The 27,736-nt window shown below is 37.4% G+C and overlaps 1 protein-coding gene across 17 annotated transcripts in view; it reads left to right on the forward strand.

Moving 5' to 3' along the window:
• Positions 1-27,736, forward strand: part of ROBO2 (roundabout guidance receptor 2) — a 1,099,771-nt gene that overhangs the window by 947,254 nt on the left and 124,781 nt on the right. For all 17 annotated transcript variants that reach the window (XM_071809783.1, XM_071809771.1, XM_071809777.1 and 14 more), the window contains 3 exons: positions 140-260; positions 10,048-10,186; positions 24,445-24,572. In XM_071809783.1, coding sequence (XP_071665884.1) covers positions 140-260; positions 10,048-10,186; positions 24,445-24,572 — 388 coding nt within the window. The remainder of the gene's footprint in view (positions 1-139; positions 261-10,047; positions 10,187-24,444; positions 24,573-27,736) is intronic.

The following is a 27,736-nucleotide window of genomic DNA, read 5'->3' on the forward strand; positions in this document are numbered from 1 at the left end:
AGATATTCAAGTATATAGGATTATAATTTTCAACTATACACGTATTCATAGACAAAACTTTTAAATGCCATAGTTGTGGAACTTTCTGCCTGATCTTGTGTTGATCTGAAGTTAAAAATATATTCCTGTTTTGAAATAGATACGTGGTGGGAAGCTGATGATCTCCAACACAAGAAAAAGTGATGCCGGCATGTACACTTGCGTTGGAACAAACATAGTGGGGGAGCGAGACAGCGACCCAGCAGAGCTGACCGTCTTCGGTAAAGCAACTCAAGCTTTTGTTTCCTTTTCAGTATGAATGTCAAAGACTGAATTGACATGGGTGATTCGTCAAAATATGAAACAAAACAAGGTTAACAAAACACAGTAGTACTACTTAAGCTGCATTTCACAGTTTCTGAAGAAGAGCAGGTTTCAAAGGCTGCAATTTATAATTATGGAGCTGTGATGGTTCAAAACTCCTTCTAAGCACAGAGTTTCAGTCTAATTGGAGGTCCTTGGTGATATGCATACACTCAGAGATGGTAATGCAGGACATAATGCTCTCCTTCACAAAATTGCCAAATGTAATTAAGCCACTTCTAATACAGTTGACAATGTCTGCTTAACAGAGATTTGGACCAGCATTGCCTATTTAAATAATTCCTTATTCCTATGGGGCTGTGAAATCAAATCTTTGTAGGAGAGCACAGAAGAAATCAATTGATCAATAAAAAGTCATTGGGGGAAATCTACGATGAACTTTTTGAATATATAGAGAGACTTTTGTCATTTGTTTTTTTAAAGGGCATGAATCTACTTTTCATCTTGTAAGCCAAGGCATCATTTAGGTTTTTGGTATTGCTGAATGAATCAGAAATAGACATGTTTCCTGTATGAAAGAGCTTCTAGACTTGATGGGCAAGGCAAGAAGTTGTTGGGAACATTTGCCCTGTGTTTAGGGTCAAGAGCAAGAGTGGGGTAATACTGAACCTAGAGCTGGATCTGTCCTGCTAACAACTAGGTAAGAATCAAAGCTTCAAAATCCTGCTATGGTATGTCCTACAGTCATGATGTTTTTATTTACCATTAACTGTGTTTTTGTAGGAATTAGCCTAGACTTCTTGAGCAAACAAAATAAAATCAATAAGAAAAAAAAAAAGTCACTTCTAAATAAATACATACATATATCCAAAAGAGAAAGAGAAAATGGTTCATGTCCTTCCTGCTACACCTCCTTGATATCCTTGATATAATACCAAAAATTCGAAACAAGACTGTTTGGAATTCCAAAAAAACTTTCAGTAGAAATCCTAAGGTCCTTTTTGAAGCATGTGATCCTCATTTTTCACCTTATGCCTAATATGGTGCACTGTAAAACCCAGTCACATATATTGCCATCCGTGTTTGCATGTATGTGCAATTTAGCATTTGTTCATCTGCTTTAAAAAAAACATATTACAGGATTCACGAAAGGCGTAGAAAAGTTTCTGCTAGACAAGATCTGTGGGTGACTGAGGATTTGCTGCATGACTGTAAAGGCTTCCATTCTTCTTTGTTGTGGATTCATGGAAGCATATGACTTCTAAAGACATAAGTAGAATATCTTGCAAAAAAACCACAGAAAGGATCTCTATCACATTATTATGTTCTTTGCAGCCAATTGTTGAAGTTGTGCCTTTATACAGATGTAAAAGAGACATGACATGTCTTCTTCATCAGTTTAAGTACTGATAATCTCTAGTAATACTCCCTGTGGATAGCAAGCAGATTGCAGTCCTAAACTACAAAGCCTTAAGAAATCCTTAAGAAAATAATTTGTTAAAAAGCATTGAACTGTAGGAATGAAAACTGAAATTTGCATGTAATTTCATATCCTGCAGAGCTACGAAAAGTATTAGGTTTGTCTTGAGGTGCAAAATATTACATAGCCAATTATGATCTTCTGATTTTTTTTACAGGATTTAATCATAGCAATCAACTTGTAAGATACAATCTAAGTCTATTTTGTGAACACTGAGCAGAATCAGCAATAGATGAAATTAGATATTTTAATTCTTCTTAATTGTGTTAGGCTACCTAAAGAAAATTTTATTTAAAATTCCTTTCCTCTCTGGCTTTCTTCCTGTCTAAAATTCTTCTTTTATCTAGATATTCCTTTCCTATTTTCCTTTTTATTCTACAAGAATAGCATGCAGGAATCAGGTGCTCAGTTGTGATTTACCATTAGACAATTCGGCTGTCCTGTGTCTATTTCCTGGCTGCCACCTGGCCCTGAAGCTCTCTGTTGGTGTATTGGGCTCACTCTGTAGTTGTGTCCAAGTTAGTCCTGGTCCACTCCACACAAACGAAGGTGGCTTGGCTTTTGCTCTCTACCAGCAGAACAGATGTATTCCATTCCTGGAGTCCTTGCAGCAGCTCATGTGTGGGCGGGTGCGTGCACAGTGCACTGGAGATCATTATCCATGATGTTTCCAGGAAGCAATGTATCTACTGGGCAGTCCGATCAGTTGAAGCATACACAATAAATCCAATAAATCCAGTAAATCCAGCCATGCTGGGGAATGGCAGATTGGCTGTGCGTGTTCAGATTGCCTTTGCTGAACACAGACAAAACCATGGGTCATCTATTAAGTCCACAGCCTTCCTCTAATATGACTCACAGGTTTGAGGAACATGGGAATACTGGAAACCTTGAAAAAAAAAAGCTAAAAATATCATCATACTTATATATTATTCATGTGTCCAACTTCAACTGTTTCGGACATATTTGAAAATTGGCTTTATAATAAAAATGAAGATAGCTAAGAGACTTAGAGAATTTAATAAAGGGGCTGGCAAACCTACAACTGGTGCTGATTCTGGAGAGGAATGTGTATTAATTAGCTGATTATTAATGTCTCTATTCCTTTTCCAAATAACAAACCCCCAAACCCTTTCCATAGTGTGCAGGAGGCCTTAATAAACACGCTACTCTGTAGGAAAAGGAACTGTTTCATACCAGTTCTCAAACCTTTCCAGGAATCAGCCACTTGTTACTTTTGGCTTTGCAAATTTTTCTGTAATACTTGAAGTTAATTTCTGCATGTGACTTGTGACAGATCTCTGGCTCCCTGTACAGTAAATTTAGCTTGAGGCATTGCCTCTGGAAAAACTGAGTCAGTGTGGTGGTAACTGGTGGCCTGAGGGGAACAGCATGGAAGCCTAGCCTAAAAGATTACGCCTTTCCTGAGGTTTGAAAAAAAAAAAGAAAAGGCAATAAGAAGAGGAGAAAAGAAAAGTTTCCTGTGTGCAGAATGTATCCACTTGGCTAGGTACCCCTTCAATAACCTTTGCTGAGAGATAGTTGTGCATAATTCATGTAGAACTTTTACAAAAACAAGTAATTTTCTTTTTTTTTTTTTTTTCAACCCCATCTGCAAGGAAAACCTAGTTTTCAACATTTAGGCACTCATCCAGGTTAAGGATGTTCAAGCATACTGGTAGTCTCGATGCATATTGCATTTCTTCTGTTCTCAAGTCATGATTCTTCTGCTAGCGGAAAATTGCTGAACTTTCACAGTAAAATATCATAAAGCAAACTGATTATATCAGCAGTGCTTCCCAAAATCATTCCTGTGTGTTGAATAGTGGCAATGGTGCACTACAGTTTTTCAATCTTCCCTTTCAAGCACCACTGCTAATTTTTTGCCTTTATGAGGCTCCAAGGTGTAATCTTGGGGTGAAGCAAGAAGGCAGGGTCTGTCATAGAGTGTAAATTGGCCTTTAAAGAAAGGTAATAGCTAATCCATCAATCCTAATCTTCACAAAAAGAGGCAGCTTGGTACTTTGTTATTATGGACAAATTATTCTAAAGGCCAAATTCAGAAGTGTAAGTGATACAAATTAGGCTGTTTTGCTTGTGTTTGGGCTTATAGCCTTTGGCTGAACAGAATTAAAGCAAGATGCAAACCAGAAACAGTTTCATTCCAATTTGTAGGAAAGCTTGATTTGTAAATGTGTAGTATGGAGCCAGAAATTAAATAAAGTAAGAATTACTGTTTAAGTTAACCTTTTATCATTTTGTCATACTACTGCACACTTCTCAGATAAGTTTTCAAGTTGTTTTAACTATTTGAGGTTCCACTTTGTTCCTTTGCACTTAAAATAGTATGTTTGAAGAGAATGTACAAAGGTATATCGTGTATATTGATTCTGAAGTTCAGTGGAATCAATGAAAGCCTTAATATATCAACTTCAAGAAGCTGGCATCAAGCAGTGGAAAAAGATATATTTAGAAGACCCTCAAAAGCATCTAAAGCATAACTAAGAAGAGTACAAAAATGTCTTAAAAGATATATCAATTCAGACATATTAAAGATTGTTTTGGATTAATCTTTGACTTTGGCTTTGGTACCTGAACCTTTTTTCAGCTAATAAGGTCCTGTGGGATGAAGAGGTATTTTTGATGCTTGAAGAAGTATTTCTGTTTGATGTTCTCTAGACATTGTCAGGATGAAATAGAAACCATAGTTCCAGAAAGAATATACTATGATGACACAATGTTAGAGGAAAAAAATCCAAAAACCTCTTAATGAAGTCGTTGTACCCCATGTTACTTTCCCAAGCTCCGACTATGTGGAAGGCCTTAGCAGAGAGTCTTGTGCCATCATATCCTGGAAATTAATCCCAGAGTCTTTCCCAGCTACATAGAAAACTTGCCAAAATTGGGTTTACATTCACAGTTCAAGACAGAGAAATTGGCAGTGAATATTTTGTCCTTCAGGGCAAAGCTTCTCCTCTTTTTCTTCAATCCTGGTATTTCTCACTTACAGTGTATGTGTGGCAGTTTGCAAAAAGCCAGTTTGGTGTTGCAATATTTGTTATCCACGGATACTGACAAGTTGTGATAGGATAATACTGCTGTGAAAAAGGGTCTGATGTGGTTTTCAAAGTCTGTGCCTAATACTCAGTAAAAACTGAAATTAGCACGGTTGCAGATGTATGTTCAAGGAGAAAAATACTAACAATTAATAAAAATCATTCTACTTTATTTGCATCTGCCTCTTAACTGTGCTCTGTGCAAGAAAATTTGCAATGTCTACACAAGTGCTTATTTCTCAAATGAAAAATGGAAAAAGTAGCTAAAAAGAGGCAGTAGAAAAATGCATTTAAATACAAAACCATCTGCTTTTGCAATTGTATTTTCAATTATTTGAGCAATGTAGGTAAATTTACTATGATGCTAATATCCTGTCTTCTTCTAGATCTTCATTTTTGGCAGAGAGCTTTGCTCTATCCAGATCACATTGGAGTTAATGAAATAACTACACTATTGACAGCATTCTGAAGTGAAACTTAGTTCCAACCATCTAATGGTTTTGTTTTGTTTAATTTTTCCTTTACATCAGAAAGCTGAAGTGAAAAAGGTTTTATTTTTTAACTATTTGCTATTAAATGTCTCCTCAAAGTCAGCCTTTTAATTCATGTTTTAATGCTTCTCCCTAGCGCAGAAAAACATTTTTAAAAAATGATGCCTTCTCTCCAGCAAAGACAGAGAAAGCAGTTCTAAATCAGATTGAGTCTCTGCATTATGGGGACCATCAAATCCTTCACTGTAGCAGTTGCCTGAGCAGAGAAAATATATTAAGTTAGTTAGGATCATTTTAATTAGATTAAGGCCCCATATATGGCTGTCCAACTTTTTGAGGAACAGAGAAAGGGCAATAATACATCTGAGGGTCATTGGAGTCTCTCTAATAGACTGTGATACTCAGACCAACTGTTAAATAGAGGAAAAATTGAGTTCTGGAGTTAGTTTCTATCAGCATGCAAAGCAAGGAAAGGGTTTTCTTGTGTTTCTGGTTAGGATCAGTTCTGTAGATTTTCTTGCCATGTGTATCTCAAGCACTGCAACAGGTTGTAGGTGTGTGTCCAGGTTGCATTAACAATCCCCTTTTATAACTTTAAGCAAAGTTTATTCTGAAGTTAGAAAGATCACTCTAGTAATAGCACAACTTGTTGACATGACATATAACCATAACATATTTTATAGTTATTTTTAAAGATTTTTAATATTCATCAGAGAAAGTCTGGGAGGGGAATAGTATTTACTCAGTGAAAACATATAAAATAGCTATATTATTTTTTTATATATGTCTTTGATTTAAATTTATTACACTTTCTTGTTTTTTCTCAAATGTATTGTGTTCTGAATGCTGTTGACAGAGTAGTAATGTTTAATTATTTCACAAGGCTTTATTTATGGGAAAACTATTTCAAAATAAAAAAATAAAAATATTATTTCTCAGGTTTAGCTTTGAAACTAAATTTGACCTGGCTGCCTGAATAAACCTCCTTTATTTAGCATGCTCTGGCAAACAGCTCTTTGTCTCCTGAGAGATTAACATTGTAAGCAAGTTATGCAGGTGACTCAAATCCAGTTAATCTCACATAAAGAATGTTAATTGCATTGGCAATGGCATTCACTCTGATCACTTTATAGCTGTATAATTAGCTATTGGACATATTCAAGGGGTTGTGTGAGTGATACAAATAGAGGAAACAACATGAGAGATAACTTGTTATTTCCTGATTCACACTGTGCAAAATGAAGAGAAGATGGAAAAAAATTGAAATAGTAGTTATTGGCATTTGCATCTCCTTGCTAACTGGGATCTGTGCTTACATAGCTATTTGCTATCAAATTCTTACCAGTTTTGGAAAATATACAGTTTGAGAAGCTGATCTGAAGCAAAACTCCTAAATTACCTTGATGTGGAATCAAGTGATTTGCCTAATGACCTTTGGGCCATTTACTATCTCGTCAATTGGGTTCTTCAGAAAATGTGATAGGAATTTATTTTCTCATCTCCTGTATAGAAGCATTTATAGCCACAAATAGCTATCTTATAAATTATCTTCTTAGCCGTTTACAGGCAGCTTTTATAAACATCGTCTAAAATAATTTTTGTATGCATACCAAGCCAACATACAGGCATGTGCACAATTATTTAAATTCAGTGTGCATGAATCAGGGTCTCTAAATCATCTATGAGGATGCTGATCTGGATTGAAATTCTTGGTTTGGGATCACCTCTTGAAAAACAGATGTCAAAATGTAGATTGTGTTGTGTAGGAGGGTTGGTCTGAGCTTTTCTTAGGAGGGAAGTTGTGGATATGATACTGTCGCAAACTTACAGAAAGTTTCATTAAGATATTCCCTTCTGGATCCACATAATTACAGACAGGCCAAATACATTGCTTAGAGTTTAGGTTAATAACTAATGCTTTTGTTTCTTTATGAAGTTTTAATAGGTTTGTGAAATTAAAAGGCTTTATCCAAAATTTTCCATGCCTGATTGGAAAATTTATATATGTGTATATATATATGTTGTTGTTTTTTTTAATTGCTAAAATGATTCATTCTTCTCTAAGAATGTTCCTGCAGTTTGGAGGTTAAAAGGATAATTGGAGGGAAATGCGGAAAGACTTGAAGGACATGAATGGAAGAAACTTTTTATCCTGAGAATGACAGGTCCCTCATATTGGATAACTTTGATGGGAAATAGCTACGTTATGACAAACATGTAATTTTTTGCTTGTCCAAATAATTTTCACAAAATTTTGCCAATTATGCCCCTCTCTAAAAAAAAAAATAAGAAAATCATCAGTTCATATGCCAGAGACGTCAGGTAGAATGCAGGTCTGAACAGCATTTTCCTTCAACTGCCCTGCACTCCTTCTGCTGTCACTCTCCTGGGGTGATGCTTGGTCACTTCAATGAAATTTCTTGTGTTAATATTGTGGATGGGCTGTATCTGGGTGGCACAGAGCAAAGAAGCTCCAGTTCAAGTTTGGTTTAAACACAGAGTGGAGAAGAGTCAGTTTGCTGTGAGGTACCAAGAAGTGAGAGGCATGAATAGCTGGAAGGGAGACTGGACCTGTGAACTTGCTCACTTGCAGCTCTGAACAGTGATATTCTGGGCTAGGAGGAGACAAATCATCTAAAGAACCAGTCAGCAGCTGGAAAGAGCTGGCGGAGCCAGTGGCTGGGATGGAGAGAGACTTGAGGCACTGTCACAGGCTGGCAAAGACACATCAATGAGGGGAGGAGCAAACCCAGCTAGAGACTGGTAAGGGTCAGAAGAAGATGTGCATTGGGAAGGAAAAATCTGGTGAAGCACACTTAGGACAAGGAGCTGTAGTGAAGGTTTTATAAGGCTGGTACACAGACTCGAAAAAGGGACTAAAGACTGATATTTCAAGGAGGGGTGAGAGACTAAAATTTACTTGCACAAATGTTGCCAGAACCTGTGGTCTTGGGCAGGACTAGGAACAGGACAAAAGCAGTGGCCCTAGAGAAATGGGGAGAAGAGCCTCTGCCTATTAGACATGTTTTTATCTGTAGCATCTGGAAAAGTGCTATAGATTCTTGAGCGTGTCTATTCTTCTGCTGACAAAATATTGTTTTCCCTGCCAATAGGTCTCCTTGCTACTATCATGGAATTCCTATGTGATGCTGTCACTCATTTACATAATTATTAACAGGTGGTTTCATGTTCCTTATTATAGGACTTAATATTCTGATTTGTGAACATTTTATCAGCTGCAACTGAATTCAATGGAAGCTGAGCTTTGAACAGACAAAATTAATGCTAAATTCTCAAAAAAATAATTCGGCAGTTTTATGTCTCAGGTAGAGCATCAAAATCCAGCAGACATTTTCTACCTTATGTTCTTGGATATCCATCACACCTCAGAGAGAAGCTATGAAAATAAGTGAATTGTTTATAGACCATTAAGATATGTGTAATGGAGGTCATGAGGAAATTAATAATTCATTTTTTGAAGTGAAGTTTGAGTAGTATGACAGCAGGCTAAACAGTGCAAGTAAAGCAAAATATTAAACACCTGGTCATTAAATGAATACGAACAATCTGGAGATGTTTGGGGAAAAAAAATAGTATGTGATCGTAGAATTGCAACCAGTCTCTTAAGGCATAAACAGAAAGGGAATGATTTAAGGACAAAGAGCCTTAGTTCTGTTATTTCTGGTACTGAGGTGCTGCATGCTTGATTTTGCGAACTTCATAATGTTCGAATAATTATTTGGATATAATAAACAGCAATAGTCAAGCCATAAACTCAGCTCTGTAGTTACGAAGACAAACTGTCTGAGTCAGAATCTGGTATTGCTCACATCTGTGTAAATTTCAAGTAATTTCTTAAGTGACACCATACCTTTCACCTTTCTGAGAATGAAATGTGAAATGTAGAGTGTAATCAGTTTTAAATGTCTTTATAATAAATCCCTGTCTTGAGTGGAAATACTGCTTCGTATAAACTTGATCTTATAATGGTTTGACTCCAGCATAAATAATTTATGACAATAAAAGTATGGTATGGCTAGAAGAGGACAGAACAAAATGTATGCAGTCCAAAGGCAACTTGGAAACTACCCCCAGTGACATCCTTTCAAATGAAATTACCGGTACTTGGAGTTTGTACCAGTGTAACTGAGATCAGATTGTGGCTCTGCATCTGGATTTTAAGCAGGCCTGTGCAACATTATGATGATTAATAATATTTGTAGCCGTGCAGGCTAACATAACAAGGGTAAACAGAACTTATTATTCAGGCCTTAATTTAGTTTTCCACGGTGAAGTTAGTGATGAGGATCAGGAAAGCTCTGACCTCTGTACAATAGTCCACAGTTGGCTAAGATGCATAACACTGAGTTTGCATTTTCCTCCGAAGCGTCAAGATATTGATTATTGCCGAAGGCAGGCTGTCTCCACCAGCAGCTCATGTATTGCTGGAGTAGGCAGGAGATTTTAGATGGTGCTTGGTATATGCAGCAGTGCAGAGCCGAAATGTTCACATGGAAGGACAAGGTCTGGGAGACCTCTCAGCTGGTGTGGGAGTTGGGCAGTCGGTGCCAGCACATCATCAGTTCCACTTGTCTCATTTTGTGGAGCTCAGCCTCTTTCTTCATTCTGTGAATCGGTAAACAAAAAGATGCTGAAAAGTCAAAAGTGTTCATTTCAACCCTCTGACTCACTGAGGAATTTTAATCTCTCTTTCAAGAGCGGCCCACGTTTCTCAGGCGACCGATTAACCAAGTGGTGCTGGAGGAGGAGGCCGTGGATTTCCGGTGCCAGGTGCAGGGGGATCCCACGCCAACAGTCCGGTGGAAGAAAGATGATGCAGACTTACCGAGAGGAAGGTGAGAGCAACATTCATGTTCCCCACGCTTTCAAATTGCACTTGTTGAGTAGTGCTGAAATCACTCCCTGGTACTTATCCTTTGTTATTTGACATTATGAGCAAGATTTGTTTCCCAGATTGCCTGTCGTTAGCACTACAAAACCTGTTTCAGTGCCAGCTGAGTAGGGAAACCCATTCTGCATTGGTTGTCCAAGGTAATGGATTCCTGTGTAAGGAAGAAAAGTGATGTGTGGATATTGTAAGCACATGGGTATTCACTTAATTTGCTGGAGAAAAGTAAAGATTTTTTAGGAATGGGCTAGTGATAGTAGCCTTCATAATAATGTGCTGATACCAAAAGAGAGAAAACTTGACTGGAGAGTTGTAGAGTTGCTCCATTGCGCTTAGAAGGATGGACTAGAAGCAGAGTGCTGTGATGGGCTCTGCTGGCTCCTTTGCTAATATCTGTTAAGTCTCAGGGAGAAACATTACCCTTGGGGAAATAAAAGAACAAACTAGCAGAAATGGAAAACAAAGTTGGAATTTGGAACAAGCCCCCTTTGTTCGAGAAAGATTCACAGAATCAGGAACAAACATGGAGAAGATTCCAGAGTGATCAGAGGAGGAGAGTCTGTCTTATAAAAGGACATTAAATCAGCTTGGGTCCTTGCAGCTAACAGTTCCTGGCAGTCTTCATCCACTTGGTAAATATGGCGCTTAGTGTCATATACACTTTCGTGAAAATCAACAGCAAAATTCCTCAGTCACACAGCACTTAGTCATGTTTGAGTCTTGGGTTAATATCTTCTGTTTCTCAATTTCTAAATCCTTAACAAAATCCCAAAACTCATTGGAGAATACCTATTCTAGTTTCCACATCCTCAACTCTGTAAGATGTCTTATGTGAGCATGCAATAATTCCTCAGTGGAGATTACATAAATATATGCATATATATGTATATATATTACATTGGAAATACATATATTTTCAGATTAATTTCCTTGTGATTTAAAACAAATTAAGCTTTTTTGCTAATTATGTTGATAGATATGTATGCATGTAATACATCGAATATTATTTTAAAGAGCAAATTTTGGATGGCTCTTTGCTGTTTAGCTGTGCATTATAGAGTAATCAACAGTAAATACATTGCACTTCTGCGGTTTATTCTTACTATTGTGCTGCTTTTGTTGGTTTAAATCATGTCTACTTCTAGGTCTGATGAGCAAAGCTAACAGATCGCGAACCAACCATACCTTTGATGAGGTTGCACTTTTATTAGGGTTTTTTTTAATTACTGTGTTCCTTCTTTTTCTTTTACATCTTATTGTGAAAAATATAGCACTATATGCTATGAGGTCATTTTTTTCTGTTCATTCATGATGTATTTCTAAGGAAGATGAAATGAAACAGGAAGGATAGGAAGGGTTTTCACTGCCTCATAACTAAAAGAAAAGCTTCCTCAGATACATTCTGATCATAATCAACTTCAGGCTCAGAAACTACTCACAATGTTTCACAGTGGTTTTACACTGCTGTTTAACATTTTATTCATTGTCTTTTGGCATCTTAAAATAGAAAGTGGGGATATGTTTTAGTTTATATGTGTTTCTCAGAACATCACAAAGATGAGTTAGGAAGGGGCAAGGTTGCAGAATCTCGTGCTGGAGACCACTCTGGGTAATAGAGGACTACCACTGTCACTGCCTGTGCAGTTTGTTACCACCACCTGAGCCACAGGGATTGTGGTCATCTAGTAGAGTCCAACACCTACACTTTGAAAGCAAATCTCTCTGATGATCAGGACTGTATGTATAGCAAGATACATTGACAGAGTCTTCACTGTCCAAAAAGAGGAAGTTTTCAAATGATGCTGCATGACGCTTGATCAAGGAAGATAGAATTGGAACATCTAAAAGAAAAGCGATTGTTTTTTCCTGGATTTCTTTTTTTTAAGGCAGGGAAGGAAATTTGCCCACGTATAGTCTGAATGAATGGAAGGATGAGAAAATTGTAGTATAGAAATTTAATAAATTAAGAAGAGAATTTCTAAGATTTTCCTCCTTGATGAAAAGGGAGATTTTTTTTTTTTTTGAGGTAAACCCAAAATTAGCTTTTAACTTCTGAGCTGCCATATTCTAAGCATTTTAGCATCTACAGTGAAATATGAAACCATCAAGGAATTTCCTTTTTATTCTTCCTACATACGTAAATCCTTCTGAGCAGATCTGTGCAGGTATTTGTCTTATAGCTTTCAATATCAATTTCCTGTTTCTACAGCTAATGACCTTCTTTGCACATCTGTCTGGTTTTGTTTTTGCAATAATTTGCTTTTGGCTTCATCCCTAGATATTACAAACCAATGATAGCAGGTACCTGTTTCAACAATTATTGCAATTTTAAAAATTTGTCCATTGTTACTTCAGTTTTCAAAAATGTCTAGTTTATTGATAGCTAAGTGGCATAAACTCTATTTTTATATGCATTTTGTTTCTGTAATTTGCTCCTGGTGAATGCTAGAATCAGTGATATTTGATCCATAGTCTTTCAGAAATCCTTCTCTGGTCTTCCATCTCACTTCCTTTTAGCTTTTTTCAGTGACACTTATGAAAGAAAAGAGAAAAGTAATCACAGTAATTTCTAGTGACAAATATAAACAGTATTGCTCCACCAATTTGTGTCTTGAGTAATAATTGGAAAATAATTTTAGGCTGTTACAGCTTTAATTATAAAGGTCCCTGGTGAACTGTAAGCATCTCCATTTGCAATTGGATTGAATGAAAGAAAAAACTTCGAAAGAAATTAGTATGTTTGAAAAGATGACTATTTAAAAAAAAATTAATTTGGCCATTTTGCTGAATTGTTTATATAATTACCCAGAAATGTATGAATAACCATGATTTAAAACTGAGAACAGATGGACATTAGTTTATTCTGAGGATGCAAGGCTTCATTGCAAATTTTGACTATTTTGAACTATGATAGCCTATATTTTTAATTTAAAACCTTCAAGTGGCTTTTGTAGTGGAAGTTTTCAAAATGCCTATGAAAAATAGGTCTCATAACAGTAAAAAGACATTACTTTTTCCAAAATCCTGTAGACCTGACTTGAGATATCGAATGCCTTGGTACATGTCCTGGAAATCTTCTGTATGCTTGGGCAGGAATTAGGAAAACTATGAGAAGGACAAGGTGGAAACAGTGTTGTGATTTATGTATACTGTTTTCATAGGCTTTTTACATTGTGATAATTAATTAGTAAACTTTTTCAGACTTCAAAACTATGTTTAAAGCCTAAACAAATCCCAGTAAATAAATAATTTGCTATTAAAATTGTCTGTACTGCACCAACAGGAAGGAACAAAGTACAGTGTGAAGTCTGGGGTGTGTAAAACTTTTTTCCAGAACCTGTCCATTTTGAATCAGTGACCCAAGACTTAAATGCATTGTGGAACCTGGGTAGAGGCATATGGTGTATATTTTATTTTAATCGCTCTAAAAGTTCAACATCACACCATACCTTCCACAGCACACAAAGGCTAGGGAATAGTTAATCAAGTATGACTCATGTCAAACGACTGGAGGTGAACAGGATATTGTGGGGTCACCAGTCTTATGCCTTTGGCTGAAATATTAGGTTCACTATTTCGTGAATAGAGTCTTTTTTCATTATGACACAAGGAAATGACACCAAAAAAATGTGCTAAAGCAACTCAGACAGTTGTGGCCATGCAGAATGACCAGGACCTATTGGAAATGAAATAAAAATTGTCTTTATACATTGAAATCTTTCTTCCAGCCACATGTTCAGGTAGCCTTCCCTTTGATGTCTGCTTGGCAGAAATAGAGATTATAGTTTTTGCCAAGGAGCTGATGGTCTCCTGTGTGGTAAGGAACTCAATATGCCCCGGATCAACTTTTGATTCATCTGCTTTTTAGTCCTGGTAACAAGAAGAAAGCGATATTATATGAGAGCTTCCAGTATGAGAGTGGCATATCTATGACTAGCAATTTAATAAAATTTGAATAAGGTTTGTACAGTGTTTCTTGTCTTCAAATTTTCTAGCGAAGCCGAAGAGAACAGCTGCATAGTCTGTAATTACATAGCAAGTAATACGGAATTTTTTTTTTTTTGAGAAAGTGAAGAGATTTTCAATTGCAAGTTCAAATTTATGACACACTGTAATAACTGCTTAAACCTTTTACACAGAAGAAGCTAGCAGTGCCAGCTCTTTGGGAGAGTGAGGTTAGCTCAGCAAATGTATTTTTCAGTTGCCTTAAAAATGAGTGAGTAGCAATCACATGGGCCTTTTTTTGCATCCCAGCCCAGAACAGCTGGTTTAGCTCAGTAAATACATCTTTGATGAAATTACAACCTGCTCCTGTAAGTTGCATTTACAGGCACTGTCTGATTAGATGAATATTGTACTAGGGATGAAAAGTGGCAACTGCCCCAGCAGGGAGAGGTGTTTGTTTCACATGCCACCCACATAATGGGAGTGTAGGCAGAAAAGCCAAGAGTGATGCTTCAGAACAAAAACGGTGTGTAGTTTACACAAAGTATATTGCTAGGTGTTAAGAGATTGTAGGTTATTAGCTGAAACAGAGCAGTGACACACAGCGATGAAAACCATAAACACCACAGCAAGCATTTTTATTTGCTAAGATTAGCAATATTCATTAAAAATTATTTGGGAAAATACATTCTTAATGTATAGACTTAAGTTATTAATGTATCTTAATATGCGTTGGCTCCAAAACCAAAAGTCTTGGAAGATGTTAGTCTTGCCATGTTTTTAGAACTGTCGCCTTTGTGCCTGAAAAGTAATTGCATATGCACAGCCTGGGCAGAAACAAAGTCACACATCTGATAGGTGTGCATTTTCAGTAAGTACTATCATTTCTGTGCTTTCTTCCATGGCTTCTTGTGAGCTCAAAACTAAGGGTAAATGATGAAATGTTAAAAACATCTTACTGTCTTCCAGATGCAAATATTTGAAAAGGATTTAAATGCAACTGACAGCAAACCTTATCCCTATACACTCTGAAAAATTAGATCTTTTTTAAGAGGAGATTCAGAAAGGGTCTGATAGCCAGAGATGTTCTGCATTTGTGTTTCTTCGTGATCACAAGATAAGGCCCTGTAAGTCAGAGAGACAGTAATTTTTAAGAATAAACACGGTGTTGCATAATTCTATTTATATTCTGTGGATGGGGTACTGAGGTATTTGGCTACAGCCTCCTGTAGATACAACCAAGGGGAGAATGACCTTTCAATGAAATATGAGTTAATAACACTACAACGCTGTGTGCTGTGGTCGAGTTAATCTCTGTGCAGATTGTAACAAAATGCAGTCTAATGTGTATTGAAAATTAATTAGAGTAAAGAGTGTGTTTTAGTAGTGTAATGGATATAGTCTTTGGTTACATCAGCAAATTTCTGTTGCAATTAATAACAATTAACAGTTTTAAATAAAGGGTCAGGCAAAAAATATGTTTTTAATATTAGCTGTATCACGTGTACTATTCATCACCTCTGCTTAGATCCAGTGTGATTTGCATGCCAGTCTTTTGTTTCTTAAACTAAAGCATCAAGGAGAGATTAAGACCCTTTAGAAGGAGCATAGGGGAGAGGACTGGATTATCTTACTAGCTGGTCAAAAGGAGACAGTGAAAGAAAGAGGTTTAATAGGCTATTTGTATTCTTAGCTACCTCTGGAGGGAGTAGAGGTGGTTTGCAGAGGATGTTGTTATCTGAGGTGTAGCGCAGTACTGGGCTGGCACAGGGCAGGCTGCCGTGCAGCTGGCAGAGTCCATGTGCCTAAACGGACACCGGCAGATTTCAGCAGAGTGCAGCGTAAGCATCTTTTGAGCTGTTAGGTTGAATCATTTGAGGAAACTTCTCCTGGAAAGCCATAGATATCACTTAGGGATAGAGAGGTGATGAGGGGTAAAAGGGAGGCAACGGTTGGTTTATTTTTGTGTGTATAGCGTCAAGATGATGTACCTCACTGCTGGTGGAGTAGCCTCTCCCGCTGTTCTTTTGGTTGAGAATAGCTCTTTTCTGATTAATATTTTGCTTGTCAGTGATCCCTTCCTTTTCTGTAAGTGGAAGAATGTTCTTTACAGTTTTCTATGGCCAAGTGAAAGTGTAAATTAGAGTGGGTTTTGACATTTAAAATCCTCAAGGCATGGCATTGAATAATGTCCTGTAAACACATCATCCTACAGTTACCCCAGAGGTCTATAGACCTCTCTCAGTAGTTATCTGCCATTCGATTTGTATGAAATATCAAATGCTGTGAGCAAAACCGTTACAAGCATGGCTCTGCTAAGACTGATCAGCAGAGAAATGGTTAATAACACTGACATTTAAATTGGCTTCATGTTAAGTGTCAGTTCTCACCACAAAGCTGAAGAAGAGCTATTGTTTCAGACAGTCTGTTTGTGGATGCATGAAAACAGTCTCCAGTCACTTACATAAGGGTCAAGGTTGGGAAAATAGCTTTACAACTCTACGGACAGCAACCATAAAGGAATTGTGTCAGCTAGCAGTCCTCTTCGTGCTATGTGAACCATTGGTGATCTATGAAGGGATCACTGGCAGTACACTTGAAATCGGATTGTCACAAGAGAATGATTTATTTATTATTCTCTCTATTTAACAACCTAATATTGTTTCATTTCACAGAATTAATGAAGTCACTAGCGGAGTTCTGAAACAAAATTTAATGCCGGTAGTAGCATCCTCAGACATGGATTTCTCTGAATTTTCTGTTCGCAGAAGGTTGCAGTAAATAAATGGTCTTGCAGGAAGGAGACCCAAGAAAACTTAATGTAGAATTTAACTCAAATTACTCAATCTAGTGCCTGAATCTTTAGGATCAGGAAAGCAGAATATACTAAGTAAGAGCTTAGTAATCACATAGTTTATAAATTGTACTTATAAGTTTCAGATTATTGAGGTAGGCTGTTTTCTGGAAAGTATAAGGATACCAAACAGTTTAGGCTGTTATCAGTTTATTGAGTATTAAAATTATAGAAAAAGTGAATATAGTTAACCATGCAGTTTTTCTGCATTCTCATGAGAGCAGGGAGAGAGAAGCTGGTACTTGTGTTCTAGTGAGAGTAAGATTCAAGAGCTCTGATCGCAGCATCTCTGATACTACTGGAATGGCTGGCCTGCAGGGATTTCTTCTGGTTTAACACATTCCATCCCTGCATGGGATACAAAAGTTGTTATCTCAGTTAAAAAGAAATAAAAAATGTCAGTGAAAACACTGCAAGGTTAAAGTTTGAACCCTAAGAACTACTTTCCAGTTCCTGTTGTTAAGTCCTATGCTGAGAATTACTTAACATTAGCAAAATGTACTTTTTAATAATATGACTTCTGACTCAACTGTAATGTTGAAGGCGTTTTCATTAAAACAACATGACTTCATCTTTAATTACCATTTCAAAGTTGGTTACTGATTTGAAATACAGATTAGAAAATATTTCAGTTACTTCTCTGACAGATTCTTCATAATCATTCATCATGCTTAAGGCAAATAATAATAGACAGCCCAACACAAATTCTGTTTATTTCAAACGACTCATAATCTGTGTGCTTATGTTAAAAAAATGCATCAAGCCTTTTTTATTGAGTGTAAGATTCCAGTCTGGGCTCAGATCTTCTTACTGTTTTTCAATCCTTGCAGTACCATTTCGATTTTTGAAAACAGAAATAGACAAAATCAGTATTTCACTATTTCTTCAAATTAATTTCAGTAGCATGTGCTGAATAGATAACCCTGAGAATCACGGGTGCTTTTCTGATGGATGAATTTATGACATAGCTGTTAATAATACAAATCTCCCCAAGTGCCTGAAAAATGTGTCTCATTTGTGAAGGAAAGGACTACTTCTGGTGACAGGAGGACAGGTCTCCATGCCAAGTCATTACATGGTCTCTTAGCTCATGCTTCCACCGACGCTACGGTTTTTGAAATGTGGAGCTCTGTCTGGAACTTAAATCAAATCAGAAGCCCATTTTGGGTAATTATCATGTGGTAATTCCCAAGGAGTACTTCTCTGTGTAAACAGAGATGTAGAGCTAGAAGATGGAGCCTACATCAGTTTAGATAGAGTTTACTGAGTTACTGATTTCCAAACGTGTGTTTTCTTCTGAACTTCAGTGTGTTTCTAAATTATTTCAATGGGAATGAAAAAGCAGTTTCATTTTTCTTCCTTGGTTCTCTTCTGAGAGCATAGCTACTGATTTTGCGAGGCACAAGTTTTGTCCATTCTCATATGATTTCATTTAAGAGTGGTACCGTGTAGTGTAATGCTTCGAGAGAAGTTGGAAAAAAAGTTTTCCTTGGACATAGGTATGGTATCACAATGTTGGCCCAATGACTGTAACTGTTAGGTATACCTTTTGTCAGATTTAGGGCATTTTATTGAATGCCTTGATTTAAGGCACAGTGCAGTGTGGGTTTGTGTTTTATATGATTGTGATTGAGAGTGTCCACTGTAAGAAATTACAAATAATCTGCTAAGAACAACCCATAAAAGATTTTGTACTAAAGCAGAAGCTGCTGTCAGTAGATTTTAAGAAAATAAAAATAGCGAAGAGTAACCTGTATTATTTAGTTATTTTTTGGTTTATTGGTATAAGGCCAGTGAACCATTTTATATGACTGCTTGCATATATGCCTCGCGTGAAGAAATTTAAGGTAATGTCACATTGCCTTATACCTTTTTCTGGCATGAATGGCGTAGCCAAAGAATGAATGAGGATCTGGACACGTAGATGTGAGCAGCAGCCATCCTGTCAGCACCTGGGGGATAGCTCTCTGGTAGCTCAATTTATCAATAGCTTTTAGCAGTGTCTTAGAGCCACCTGGCAACAACCAACCTTGTTTTCAGGGGTGCAACAAGAGTAATTTGAGACCGGTACACACAAATATATACAGTCATGCTTGCTCTGTTGCTATTCAGGTTTTGCTAGGGAAGAGGCTCCTTTATCTTTCCCTCCGAAAGCTGTCACTCACATAGGTTTTTGTTTCTTCTTCCATTTATCAGTGCATGGAATGTAAGTAAAAAAAAAAAAAAATAGAAGAAACATTTCTTGTAAGGAAGCTGGCAGTATGAGTGGCTGCATCACCAATGGGAATGGAGGGAGGCTCTCCCTTCTGGTTCTGGATCACACAAGGCTGAATCAGGTAACAAGCTCATGATTCCAGTCTCATGGCAGCATCTCTCTGGCTCCCTCCATCTGGCACACAGAGAGTCCAGGAGCCAGTGACAAGCTGTGGCACTATGCTGGGAGCTGAAGTGCCAGCACCACAAAAGAGAAGTGGAGACAGAAGCTTAAGCCTCCTTAACTACCTCCTGTTTATTCTGGTTTTTGGCCAGTAGCATCTCTCTATTTGGGCTCCCTCATCATTGATGTTGTGAGTAATCTTGAAGCTTTGTGCATGGTTTGCAAAATAGCCTGACAAACAGGCAAAAGAAAATGGAGCAAAGAAATTTTTGTGCCACCTCTACAAAAAAAAAAAAAAACAAAAAAAAAACAACCAACCTACAAAGCCCATATACAAAGATTTTTTTTTTTAATTGTATTTACAGTAATGGTTTAGAAGAAAATATGTACCTGGTATAAATTGATGTAATTTTTTTGAGGCTCAGTTCACAGCAGTTAAGATGTGACTTTTTCCCTTACGAACTCCGTTTAGCAAGAAATATGCCTTTTTGAGTTGGATTTGCTGAATTCAGTAATGTATTCTCTCAACGTGAAAATATACAGCTGAAGAAAGTGCCTCCTTGTATTACCAGTTAGGCTCACTTGGATCTCTAGAAATGTAACAACTCCAGCTGCAAACACAGTTCTGCTACCTTTGTGGAAGACAAAGAGATGCAACTATTTTTTTATGCATAGCTACATGCACTTTTAAAAAAATCTGGAAATCTATGGGTTCTGTGAAGCACTCAGTAAAAATTATATCAAATGGAAAAAAACATATTACTAAATCTCTCCAAGCTCAGAGAATTCTCTTTCTCCTTTTTTTTTTTTTTTTAATTTGATAGCCATGGAAGATTGGTGGCTGAGTATGGACAGAAACACATTTGAATGTGGGGAAAAAATTATAACTGTGACAAAAACAGTTTAATTGAAGATTATTCTTAAATGCTTAAGCCAATGCATGAATCCAACCTCAGTACATTAGTTCATGATATTAAAAACAGTTAATGTGTTTTGTTTTATTTGTTATTTGGTTGAGCAGATGGTAATGGTTTTGACACAATTCAGTTTTTTATTTTTCTTCTTTTATTTTCTTGAAAAGGACAAGGCTCTTTTTCCCACTTTGTCACAGCTGGTTACCAATCAATCTCAATTCACGGTACAGTGATGATAGCACATGTTGTTTAGGGGCCAAATCTGATTGGGTTGCATTTTCAGCAGTGTTTCATATAAAAAAAAAAAAAGTGTCTGTATGGCAGTGACTGTCAGCACAGTATTGTACAACTGTCATTAATCAAAACTAGCAACAATGAATGCATTCATATGTGCCAGAGACTGCCAGATTTCACTCAAAATCACCCAATTTCTATTAGAATTTCCTCACCAGCAGTGTTTTCTCATCTGCTTGTTGTTTCTGTGTTTCTTTCTTCCTTTCCAATCTCCTGCCCCCCCTTCCTTCTCAGTTAATTAAACACAGACCAGCTCCAACTATTGCTTGTAGAACAGAATTTATGTAACGTGGTGCCCAAAAGTGGCTGGTTTATATCTAGGGACAGGCTGACTAGCTGTTTAGAAGACCTCTCCTAGCTCAGCCGGATGGCTGAAGTCTAAGCTGAACTGAAAGGTTAAGCACCTCCAAATGTTTAACAAAGAGAAAGACTTAAAATCAATTAGATGGCCGTAAACATGTGAAACTGATGTCTGATGCCCTATGTTTTTAGCTGAATGTTGGCATTAATTTTCTAGGAGTCAGCAATATTTGGGCAATATGTCAGAAGGTGTTTCTTGACACAGCACATATTTTGAAGGCATTGCCGCCTTAGTCCTTAGTGCACTGTCAGTGTTAAGGGCCAACTTAACCAGCACGCTCTGGTCTTCCACCATTCCGTTATCAATCCAGGAGTCTGGTAACCTCTCTGTGTGATTGGTATTAGCAGTCAGAGAGGCCCTGATCCTGGTTCTCAAATGTTCAATAGCACTAATCCAGATAAGAGTGAACTTCTCCAGAAACTCAGCTGGAAGCATCTTGCTATGGGAATTTGAGGCTCTGGGATAGAGAGGAGACAAGGCACTGTTTGAGACTGCACAGGTAGATGCTTGAGAAACTGAAAACATGTTCAGGCTTCACTCCTTATTACTTTATGGTCCCTTTCTCACACAAGCCTCTTGTGCTGCTGTGGATCAGGCTAGATGCCAGTTTTCTTCCTTTCTCCTTCCTTCCTGCTTCATCTGTCAGAGTTCTTCACTGAGCCGTGGTGACTTCTGGGGACAATTTAGGTGGAACAGATGACTGAGGGGCAGCGTATGAATACTTCAGGACAGCAGATGGTTATGATGTCCCATGGGTCCATCTATGTATGAATGTAATTGCTAGATGGCATGTTCTGTCAGGGTGGTCCAAAAACCCAGTATGGCCTTGTTGGAGAAGCAGCCTGAGAGAGCTAGGCCTCTCCTTGAAGTAATTGATAACTGGGCCATGATAGTGACACGTTTACACCACTCTCCATTTTCACCGCCCGAGTGGGAAGTGATGGCTGTACCCTCACTCTGCGTCCTGGCATGCCATGCAGCTGGCTCGTTCCCCCAGCAGCCTTTGCACAATTAGCATGATTGGCAGGTGCAAGCAGAAAGACTGCCGAAGGCTCCAAGGCAGCTGGCTGGCATGGCGGCACCAGCACAGTGGTGAGATGAAGAAGAGCAAGTCAGCTGCAGCCCACAGCAGACTGGAGGGCCCTGTCCCAGGCTGCCTGCATCCCGCTTCAAGCAGCCACTTGGTCAGATACAGTCTGAAAAAAAGAACAATGAAATAAATGGCTAATTCTTGCCCAGCTTTATAACTGTGATTCCTATATCCAACTTGTACTGATATTAAAACTGATCTTAGTTTTCTCATCTACAGGAGCTGGATACTTTATATTTTTAGACCCCCAAGGGCTGGCCTCATGTCAAGAAAATTAGCATTTTCACTTGTGCGCAACTCTGTGGTTGCCAAAGGCAAATAACTGCTCCATCATTGTGAGATACTGTTGTCATATTCTTGAGATTTTTAAGGGAGACAATTTGCCTTTTCTCTCTTTTGAAAACAGTGATTTCTATTTGACATTGACTAGTGCAGCACAGCGTGCAAAATGACATAATTTGCAAGCAGTCAAGAAGAAATGTGCCTCAACTGCATGTGACTGTTGAATGTAGTTGCAATAGATCTGTACTGCTCCAGAAACTGCATATTAAGTTCTCTAGCATCATAACTTCATCCCTCAAATGGTACTACACTAGCAAAAAAAAATTGTCCCTAAAAGTTTCTGAAGTTTGCCATGACATCTACTTATTCTTCCCCTTGGCATATCTCTTATTTGTTAATTAAACCTTGAAGTACTGCATATACATAAAATTAAGTGTAACTCCTAACAAAAGAGGCATTATATGTGTTTAAGTTTATCTCTGACAGAATTTAGTCTTTTTTATTTATCACTAATAAATGGAATTGACTTCCTGAATGGAGAATTGAAGCTGTATGGTATTGTGGTGGGTGTGAAAAGGTGTCTTGAGTTCTCTTTATTCTTGGAATTGCTAGTAATGCTCTAATTGATGTTATGAGCTTTAATGAGACATAACAGAACTTTAAATCTTTCAACATATAAGATCCTTTGAGTTAAGATGTTTTAAAGTCTCTTAGCACACAATGCTCTCTCTACAAATCTGTACCAGAGGAACCAATAGCAATGCATATTATGTACGCAGAAGTTAATGTTTCAGATTCCCAAGGCATTTAAAAATGCTCATATAGCCTCGCAACATTGCTGTATCTAATTGCATTGCATTCTTATTCATCATATTCTTCCACACGATTTCAATATGTTTGCTGAATGAGACAACAAGGTCTTTACTGTACGACAAAAAGAAGGTAAATCAGTTGTTCTGAAGTTACGTCATGAGAGTGTATACAGTGGGAAAGAGTATTGACATTTCCCATAGTCTTGAACTTTCCTTAGTTTCATGTTCCTATTTCACTATTTCATATAGGAGAATCTGGAGCTAACTCTAGATTCAAGGGGACTTAATTAAGGCATCATGGGCTTATTATTTCTAGAAGAAACATTGTTGAAAATAATTTTACAGGAGACCATTTCCAGAGTGAAATCCATGCTGAATACCGGGGTTTTCCAGAGTTGGGAACTGAAGAGAAAGTCTCCTGTTGACTTTAATGAGCTTTGGATCAGAGCCTAAAATAGTTTGTTAAGCATGACTTCTGCAGGATGATATTAATTTAACTGAAAATATTTTTCTAGGTGTAAGCACTCTGAATGTCTTGAGAATGAATGCTCACTGCATGCTGAAATACTTGGTATTATTTCAAGTTTTATACAACCTCATAGTTTTAGAATTATTACAACAGTAGAAACAAATACATGGACAAAGCAGAATTGAATTGTTTCTAATTTCTTTTAAGAAAGAGAAAATGTTATTGTCCACCCTTAATGAATCATTTTATACTGTTTCTCTGAAATTGATAAATCTCCTTTAATGTGCCTCTTCACTGAAAGTCACCCTACAGAGCTTGAATATATTATTTGTTTGTAACCATGTAGTGTCAGATCCTACGAGCATGCTCACAATGTCCCTAAGGGATTGCTAGTGAAGAGAAAAACTATATGGTAAGGGAATTTCCAAATCAGCAAAAGGTAAAATGTTGTAGCTCACGTAGTTAAAGGCATGATAAACCTGAGCTGTCATGTATTGATAACTGATGTCTGATAGCTTAATTTTATCTTATCGCTCTAGATCAAGGACAAAGTGAATGATATTATTAATAAAACCCTAATACTGTCTGAACATAGCAATACTAATTTTATGTAAAGTTTCTAACTAATGCAGAGTGCAATGAAAATGTCGTGAAGATTAATGCTTGGTGGAATTATCTAATGCTAGAGAATAATTTATCTTCCAAAGTTGGCTCCAAGATAGAGTCAGACTGGCATACTCCAGGTGAGAGTTTTTGTTCATTTCTGTTGTCTCCAGAAAGAGTTTTCATTCTTTTTCTGTAATGCAGGTATGACATCAAAGATGACTACACTTTGCGCATTAAGAAGGCTGCAAGCACGGATGAAGGAACATACACATGCATTGCTGAGAACCGAGTTGGAAAAGTGGAAGCCTCTGCTACCCTCACAGTGCGAGGTGAGTGTTCCCATGGAGGGAGGGCCTGTGTCCTAGATGGTTAAATCGCTTTCTGATGAAATGGGCCACATCCTTACTGGGCATTATTTGGGTTTCACATTTTCTTTGCAATTGTGGGTGCTGCACTGATTTACAGCAGAGGTAAAATCCTGGTCCTGTTGATATCTCAGGCAAAATTTTAATTTACTTCGATAGGAGAGGATCTCCCTGCAGTTAAAGAGCTGTTCCAATGTTTTTTATTGAAGAACAGATGCATATATATGCATAAGCAAGGACTACATAACCGTGGGCATAGACTTTAGTATGTGAGTCATCAGTTTAGGCTTTTATTCATGTTCTTTTCCCTAATAAGTAGCAAGTAACTATGTTTATTAATGCCAAACGTAATGCAGATAGTATTATTATGTGATTAGCTCTGCCATAATTAAACTCTCTACCATTACTCTTTATCTGAAAGATAAACCCCAGCCAAAGGAAAAAGAAAATCCTAATTAAATTTTGTAAGTATTACAAGGTAAAGACTAACACGTTCTCTCCTAAAATATTCTTGGTCTCTAGTATCCACTCAGTGTTTATGTGCTGCTATTTGATGTGGTAAGGAGGTTTTAAGACTGGCAGAATAATGAGTTGATAAAATGTCTTTTGTGGCAGTAGAGATATACATGCTAAAGATTATGGGGAGAGAAAAAGTTTTTAGGCTAATATTTCCATACGAGTAAATAGAATATAATAGTTATTATTTCATTCCAAAAAATAAGCAGCAATTTGACACAATGGATATCATGCAGACACTATTTCACAGTTTAGTGGTGCATGCTGACGGTTTTCAGTAGAGCTATGAAAGGTTAATAAAAACATTTTTAGCTTTATCTGTTCTCCTCTTTTCATACACATTAAATCAAATGTTCAAAGTCTCAATGGATTGCTTTATTAGAACTAGGGTCAACTGACCCAAGAGGCCAGCTTCCATTTCCATCCATTTAATGCATGGACACAGTTCAGTTTAATTTGCTGAATTCAAAGAGAGAAAAAGGCACTGAGTGGCTTTGTAGGGGGGGGAGATATTAGTATATAACAAAGAAGAGAATATTGTGATAATAGATCTGCTGAAATATTACCTCAGTGTTCACTTTAGACAATAAATGATAATGCAGCTCTTCCTGTTTTAAACTGGAGAACTAGGTTTACCTGCTACACGCTTGTGTAAGAGATTGTGCTTCCATTTTGTGATATGAGAAAAATAGTCGCTACAGTGAAGTCCCAGAAATACTCTCTCTCTGTTCCTTTGTCACAGACAGAATCATGGTATCCAATAAATCTGGCAACCAATTTGATAGCCTTTAAAGACTCCTAGAACTGTGTCCACTGTATACATTACTGGAGCAAGCCTTTTATATTTACTACCTCAACTTGTGATATAAACAATAGCTAGAACCAAGCAAAAAATCCTTTGAAATCACTGAAGCTTGAACCTGATGAAATTAAGGTGAAAAAAACCCTTGGAAATATATAATTTAATCAATTTTCCTACAGTAAAAGCAGGTTTTCATTATCTTGGGTATTTTTCCCCCCTGGGTTTGTCATTTATAGTCAAATTCATAGTATTTATCCAACACAAAGGAACACACAATATTATAAGCATATTAAATGTTCAGGATATGACAGAAAATGAGAAAAGCCAAGCAATTCAATTGAGAAGGTTATTACTCTGAATTTTCTGAAAACAAAGGAGTGGGCAAACACCCGTTGACTTTAAAGGGACCATGAACAACGGTCCTTTTAATTAAAGGATGCCTAATTCTGAATTCTTAAACTTTTGCCAGTTTTGTCTGAAACTGCTTTTGCCATAGCTGCTCATTATGTAGAGGACCAGAAATACATAGCACTTCAAAATTTATTTCGAGGGTGTCTTAATCTTTGCAGGTGTTGTGTAGTTACAGCTGCAAACCAGGCAACAGCAGTATTACCCTCAGCTCCCTCATTCATTGCTCTATTTTCTTAAAGCAGGAGATGAGGATGCAGTCAGAGAGTTTGCGTTATGTTGTCACAAATAATAACAGAATTTGAATTCTGTGGCTCAGCCTTCATACCCTCTCTTGGAAAAGGGCACATCACTCTCATGCCTTATCTCTCTGCAGAAGAGGAGTATGTCCATGATACTAGAAGACAGAAAGTCTTCGAAAAGATGATGGGCAAGAAAGGGCAGCAGGCTTGAAGTAGTTAAATGAAGTGGCTGTGCCAAAGTAAGGATAAAACCACAGAAAGGCTGAGAACTAAAAAGGTCTTTGCATGCTGTGTGACCTCTGGATCTGCATATCTCGCATTTGACCCTAGCTGGCACATATATAGAGCAGCTTAACTTCTTGAAAAGAAAAAAAAGAGAAAAAATTTGCTGTCGCTCAGACATGTGTAACTACTTCTGCTGCTAAAATAAGGGAAGTTTTGCCTGCCCAGATGTAACCTGGAGTCAATTTTATGTCCAACTTTTCAGCTCTTCTGAGCAGGAATGTCTATATTTTATTAACAGAGGGACTGACAGCCCTCTTCCCCAGCACAAGTATAATGAAAGGCTGTTGCTACAATCCAGAAATCACTTGTTGCGGCAGCAGCTTTCAGTCTTGATATCAACCTGAAACAGTATTAACCTGTCAATCATTCAGCAACATTTTTTTAGGAAGTAGAAGTTATCTAAGCAGTAATTGGGGAGGCACTGGGTTGAAAACCCTGAGGCCATTTCAGCATATTTGTTATATTTTCATCAACACTGTCAATGAGGAAAAAGCAGTGTGCTGTAAGCTTTCATACCCGTCATTGAATGAGAAAAACCATCCTGGGCTTTCTGTAGCCCTTACTGCTGTACTGACTGACCATGCTTAAAATTCAATTGGCATTTGACTCAGAACGCAAACGCCTTGCATGTACTGGCATGACATTTGGCAGTCTGCGGCTTAAATTGATGTGTTTATTGGGATCTAAAAGTTTGTGCTAATGCAATGCAATTTTTCTTTTATCAGGCATTAACAATGATACTTGATGATGGCATGCAAAGATAATCAAAATGTTTCTCAGGGAATGGTTCCAGTCAGCTTGTTCAGATGCTATGCTCAAGTAAATGTGATGATAGTGGCACGTGACTAAACAGTAACAACACCAAACATTTTACT

Source organism: Patagioenas fasciata, chromosome 1, assembly GCF_037038585.1.
Source record: "Patagioenas fasciata isolate bPatFas1 chromosome 1, bPatFas1.hap1, whole genome shotgun sequence".
Taxonomy (NCBI): domain Eukaryota; kingdom Metazoa; phylum Chordata; class Aves; order Columbiformes; family Columbidae; genus Patagioenas; species Patagioenas fasciata.